Source organism: Antrostomus carolinensis, unplaced genomic scaffold, assembly GCF_000700745.2.
Source record: "Antrostomus carolinensis isolate BGI_N321 unplaced genomic scaffold, ASM70074v2 scaffold10540, whole genome shotgun sequence".
Lineage (NCBI taxonomy): Eukaryota > Metazoa > Chordata > Aves > Caprimulgiformes > Caprimulgidae > Antrostomus > Antrostomus carolinensis.
In genome coordinates this window covers 12,187-18,749 of record NW_010289072.1, presented here as the reverse complement: position 1 = coordinate 18,749, position 6,563 = coordinate 12,187, and the positions used below count along the sequence as shown (strand labels likewise).

The window sequence follows — 6,563 nt, the reverse complement described above, 5'->3', positions numbered from 1 at the left end:
CTGCTGGGGCAGCTCGGCACAGCCTGCAGCAACCATCATGCAGTGGAGGGGATGGAAGGAGCATGGGGAGGGCAGGGTGGCCTCTTGCTGTGTCCAGAAGCTCCAGGAGAAGTGCAGGTGCATCCCTGGTGAGCCTTTACCTCATTCCTGAGAGCTCCCACGTTAGGACAAAGGGTTAAGAGCAGGAGAGGCATGGATCTCTGTGCAGAGCAAATGTGCATAAAGTTTTGGGCTTCTCTGCCCATGCAGAGAGGAGGTGGAGAGTGTCTGGAGTCCTGGTGGGTTGAGTCTGGGGTCTGCATTTCCCCTCAGCTGTTGGGCAGCAGGGATGGGGGCCATGCAGCCCCTAACGGCATGGTCCACTCTGACTGCCCCAGGGCATCCCTGAGATGAGCGAGGAGGAAATCGTGAGCGTGCCTGACGCCAAGTACACCAAAGGGGAGTTCGAGGTGAGTCCTTGGGCCTGGCTCTGTTTCAGGATCCCCCGCTGAACCCACTCCTTGCTGCCTTAGCCACAGCTGCTTGTTTGGAGAAGCTGGGTCCTTTCCCGGGCAGGGATAGAGCCATCAGGTTGAGGCCAGGAGGCACCTGGTGAAGCCCCTGCCCCTTCTACCTGTGCTCCAGGTGGTGATGAAGGTGGTCCAGCTCCTCCCCGATGGTCACCGGATGAAGAAGGAAGTGGACATGGCCTTGGACACTGTCAGTGAGACCATGACACCCATGCACTATCACCTCCGAGAAATCATCATCTGCACCTACCGGCAGGTGAGCTCGGGGAATCTGCATGCCCTCTTCCTCACTGGCACGGGGCTGCCCAGGTCGCTTGAGTCTGATCCCAGAGGGTTCATCTGGGCCCCGGGAACAGCCCTGCTGAAGCTGGATGGTTTCTTGGGCTGAAGCCTTCTGGCATGTCACTGGAGAGATACTGGGGCTCTTTTGGTCATGGTCACCAACTCGCATCCCATGCCTTCATGCATCCCATCTCACATCCCACCTGTCTGGTGCTGTCCTGCATCCCAACCGGCATACTACCCAACATCCTTCATCCCATCCAACATCCCGCATCCCACCCAGCATCCCGCCCATCTGGTGCCATCTTGCATCATGCCCAGCTTCCTGCATCCCACCCAGCATCCTGCCTATCTGGTGCCATCCCGCATCCCAGCTAGCATCCTGCATCCCACCCAGCATCCCATATCCCACACAGCATCCTGCCCATCTGGTGCCATCCCGCATCCCGCCATCCTGTGTCCCGCACCATCCCGCATCCTGCCGGCCGGTGCTGTGCAGCCGGCAGAGGGCAGGGCCAGTCCGTCCCGCTCCTCTCCCAGCCCTGAAAGCTCCTCCAGCTCCTCCATCCCTGGGAAGGGACCCATCCCTGGGCAGGACTCCCTCCATGCCCATGCAGGAGACACCCCGTGTCCAACCAAGCCCTCGGGGCACAGCCTGGTTTGACCTGGGAGCTCCTGGGCGGCTGATGAAGGGCAGAAAGGTTAATTTTTTTTAGATTTGTTTTTTTTTTCAGCTGTTAAACTATTTCATGAGGCCTTGGAAGGGCTGAGCTTGGGGCTCAGCGTTGTCCCTGCCCAAGCTGGATCGACCCATGTCCCCACCAGTGATAATCTTGCCCGCAGCTGCCATTGACCCCTGTTTTTAATTAATTATTTTTTAATTAATGACTGCAAACGATTGAGGGGGGGCGAGGGGAAAGAAAACCCAAAATGTTTCATCACTGGGTAACATCTGCTGCTCCCCAGCTGTTTGCCTCTGGATTTCTGGGGTCCTTTGTGGTTTTTTGGGGCTGGGAGAGAAAACCTGAGCTTCATGGGATGAGCCGTTGGGGACTGAATATTTGCAGCAATAAGTACTATGAAATTATTAGGGATAAATAATTTTATTTTATTCCCCCGCCACCACTTTGTGTGTTATGGGGAGGTGGCCACATGGCCGGTGTACCTACTTTATTGCGTGCTTTGCTGCTGTGGAACCAAAAATACATATAGCTTAGGCATTACCCTAATGGACTTTTAATTAATTCGTTAGTGTCCAGAGAAAGGGGGAGACTGGGTCACCCAGCAGTGCCACCCCTAACTGGGAGGCAAAAATAAGAGAATATAAGATAATAATAAATAATAGGATAAACGGTAAATAATAGGATAAGAAAATGATAAATAGTAGGACAATGTAATTAAAATGAAATAGGATAATATAGTAAAATGATAAATAATAGGATAATATGCTAAAAATAAACAGTATAATATAAAATGATAAATAATAGGATAATCTACTAAAAAAGGATAATATAATAAAATGATAAATGATAGGATAATCTACTAAAAAATAGGATGATATGATTAATATGATAAATGATAGGATAATATACTAAAAATAAATAGGATGATATGATTAATATGATAAATAATAGGATGCTAGGATCTGCTCTGTGCAAATACTGGCACACATGTGCAGAGGAGACACTTTTTCCCAGGGCAGAACTGCTTGCTTGGGGTGGAAATGCCTGTGGCTGGGGAAGGACCTAGAGAAAGCAGAGCGGGCTTGTCCCTGAGGGTGGGTTGGTGCTGCCACTGGAGCGAGGAATTGCTGCTTTTTGGGATGGTCTATGGGGTATGGAGTGGGATTGACTGTGGGATTAGGGTTCTTATGCTGACTGGGTCATTATTCCTTATTTATTATTTCTTAATTCCCGGAAGGGGCATCACTGCAGGGCTCGTTTGCTCTTAAAATAACAGCTATAATAATAATGTTATAATATTATAGTAATATAACATAATAGTATAATATTTGATATAATAGCATAATAATATATATAATAATAAAATAATAGGAGGTGTGGTTGCCACCAGCCTCAGAGCAGGTGGCTGCTGTGGCCTCTCCTCCTCCGGTGACGGAGGCTGAATCGAAGTGTGGGATGCTGGAAAGGGACACGTTTTCCCCTGGGCCAATGCTTTGCACTCCAGCAGCTGATGGTTTTGGGTATGGTTTGTACCATTCCTGATCACCCATTCCTGGATCCTGGGCACACCCACCCCCACCCATTTGACCATCCCTATTCTATTTTTGAGGTCTGTATGGTATTTTCTCCTTCCAGGGGAAGTCAGGCAAGGATGAGAAGGAGAGGCGGACGCTGCAGCTGAGAAGCCTGCAGTACCTGGAACGTTACATCTACCTGATCCTCTTCAATGCCTACCTGCATCTGGAGAAGAAGGACTCCTGGCAGCGGCCCTTCAGCCTCTGGATGCGCGAGGTGAGGCTTCCCCTGCCTACGCCACCAGCAAGACCCTGCTCCATCTCATATTTCCAGGGCACTGGGCAGCAGACCCCCATTTTTATTTTATATATGATTTTCCCATGGTTGTGGGGGATGTTGTATCCTGTCCCTTTGCTCCGGGCAAGCTCCCATCTCACCAAGTTGGTGGCTCTTGGAGAAAACCAGGCAGATCACCAGAGATGGGTGACATCCCACCACATGGATAGGGTGCTCTCCCCACCCCAAACCTGCGTTTTTCTGAGTTTTCCGGGATTTTAATTTGATCTACTAGTTGCAATTACAGCATCAGTGAGAAGCCACCTGCCAACCCCCGTTGGATAGCTTGGCTGGCTCTCACTGCACCCAAACCCACCTCTGGTCTCTTTGCAGCATATTAAAAATACAATATCCCAGCCAAATATTGGGTGGGGATTGAGACTCCCCGGGTTAGGGGACTGAAAGAGAAGTTTAATTAAAAGCAGCCCCGCTTTGCCTGGCCTGGCCGGGGTGGGTGGCACAGGGATGGAGGGCCTGGGGAAATAGGGATGCTGGCACTGAGCATCTGAGAAAATTGGGAGTCAGCTCCCAAAATTGAATAGGGAGTGGGTGAGGCATCCTAAATTCCCCATATTTCTTGCTTTTAATAATTTTAAATTATTTTTATTAGTTTTTCTCTCCCTGGGTGTGTGTGTAGCATGAAGCGGGCAGTGCCTATCTTTGTGGGAAACGATCTCATCCCTTCCCTCGCCTCTGCCAGCGCCGCTAATTCATATTGGCGTGTTTGATCCGCTGGGCTCGGAGATGAAAGCAGCGGCTGCCAGCTCTGCTCACCATCCCCCCTGCCCCAGCTCCCTTCCCCAGCTTGCTGGAAGGGACCGCGGCGAGGAAGGGGGTGGCGGCCGGTGCCCACCCTGGCGTGGCATCCCGGTTATGCCGGTGTTTGCATTGTCCAGCGGCGCGGGGGGAGGCTGGTGGCTGGAGCTGGACCATCTTTTTGTGGAGATGTGTGATGCTCACTGTTGGCTGGATGTGTGGGTTTAAATGCTGCACCCTTAACACTGCACCCTTATTGCCTGGGTTTCCATCTTCCCCCTGTCCCCCTGTTTGCTGAAGGGAGGGAAATACCCCCAACCTGTGGGTCCAAGGAGCCTTTGACCCCCAAAATCCCCCTTCCCACTGCACAATCCCTGTGTTTTTAACAAAAAAAAGGCGGTATTGTAGCTTTTTGTCAGAAGGGTGCCAAAGCCAACAAACCCTGTGCCGGTTGACCCCAACAGCAAGGACAGGGCTTATAAAACCCATAAGGGTGCTGGGGTGAGATTCAATCTCCCTTCTCTCTTTGCTTTCAGGTGGCAGCAGTGGCTGGTGTCTACGAGGTCCTGAACCAGTTGGGCTTCCCCGAAATGGAGAGCCTGGAGGGCAAAGCCCTGCGCACACTGCGGGGCCGCTGGCAGGCACAGGGGGACACCCCCCGTCCCTTCCGTGGGGACTTTGTGTAGGGTTGGGGCACAGGTGGGACCCCCAGCTTGCTCCTTGTTGGGGGGAACAGAGGGGGGAAAAAATAAAAGACTGTTTTCCCAAAACCTGGGGGTGTGGGGAGGGAGGGGCAACCCTGAAACTGCCTTAGAATGGGAGAATTTCTGGCGTTCTTTTGGATGCAATAAAAATATTGTAATTTTAAAATCAATCCTTTTAGGCAGGTGCTTCATTGCGAGCGGGGTGGGATTTGAAAAGCAGCTTGGAAATGCCATTGCCTGAATTTGGTGAATGCACAGAATGGTGCCAGGTTTTTTGAGACCATCCTTGCTTTCTCCCTAAACCAATGCAGCATAAATGCACAAATACAAATACATATTTCTATACAAATATATGTGTGTATATATATATGCATAGATACATAAGTATATACACATATCTATATACATAAAAATATATACACATATATACATTAAAATATATATACATACACATATGTATGCGTATATGCACATAGAGATATATATTTATGGCTCCGTGTGTGCATATATATATATATACACATATATATACACACACACACATATATATATATTTATTTATATTTGGAGCCGTAAACCCTTGTAGCCTGGATTAGGACTTCAGTGATCCCAGTTGCTGCGGACCCGGGTATTTTTAAGGCTTGGCCCCACTTCCCATGGGGTCCCTCGTTCTTTTTGACTTAACCACGCATTGTGGTGTTTTTTTGGTTTTGACACACACACATATATATATATTTATTTATATTTGGAGCCGTAAACCCTTGTAGCCTGGATTAGGACTTCAGTGATCCCAGTTGCTGCGGACCCGGGTATTTTTAAGGCTTGGCCCCACTTCCCATGGGGTCCCTCGTTCTTTTTGACTTAACCACGCATTGTGGTGTTTTTTTGGTTTTGATTTTTGGTTGGTTTTTTTTTTTTTAATGCAGAATATTTTGTCATTCACCAGGTATTTCAGTGTTTGTATAATTTGCTGCTGATGTAGTAAGGCAGTTGACTTAGCTATTTGCAAGAGGCTGTTGGTGATATTTTTTTTTTTCCTCTCTCTTCTTTTTCTTTTTAACAGAGCATGTGCACTCTATCTTCACCTTACAGTTCATCTCCATTTATTCTGCCTTACTAAAGAAATTAAACGTGGGCTCCTGGCTTTCAGCCAGCCTGCAGATCCATCTCCTTCCCCTGCCCCCAGCAGCAACCCTTGGAAGTTCTGCCTAATAGCCCTAACTTAATTAGGCAGGGTTTTTAATTGCTTAGGAAATCCTGGTTCTTTTAATCTGGGTAATGAAGGCTGGAGCTCTGCATCAACCTGGAATGGGGAGCTCAAAGGCTTCTTTCCACTTTCCCACCTTCCTAACAAGTGATTTCCAATGTGGGGCAAAAACAATTGCCCGGGGAAAAAAAAAAAAAAGGGAATGTGTTTGAATGTGAAAAATCAACTGTGCTGTATTTATTTCTTCTTTTCCCCTGCGGGGGGAGAGGCAGAAACCTCACTCCCTCTCCCAGATGAGAAGTTAAGGGTTTTGGAGGGGTTTGCTCCAGCTGAAGCTCTCAGTGCAAGGCACGGAGGAGCCCAGGGAGTCCCAACACAGAGGTGAGCGGCTGGGAGATGGGGTCCAGCATCCTTGAGGGTGCTGGGTCACCTGCTCCACATCAATTCTCCCACCCTGATTGCTGCTGTAAATTGATTTTCTGCAAATTCAGGTCAGGGTTTCACTTCTTCCCATCATTGCAACCAGCCATGGAACATAACATGATGATTTTGCACCGTCAAGCTCTCGGAT

At 49.0% G+C, this 6,563-nt stretch overlaps 1 protein-coding gene across 1 annotated transcript in view; it reads left to right on the top strand.

Moving 5' to 3' along the window:
• The window catches only part of PALD1 (phosphatase domain containing paladin 1), a 14,513-nt gene extending 9,746 nt beyond the window's left edge, over positions 1-4,767 (top strand). The window contains exons 16-19 of the mRNA XM_029085153.1: positions 378-449; positions 625-765; positions 3,110-3,265; positions 4,618-4,767. Coding sequence (XP_028940986.1) covers positions 378-449; positions 625-765; positions 3,110-3,265; positions 4,618-4,767 — 519 coding nt within the window. The remainder of the gene's footprint in view (positions 1-377; positions 450-624; positions 766-3,109; positions 3,266-4,617) is intronic.
• Positions 4,768-6,563: the final 1,796 nt, after the last annotated feature.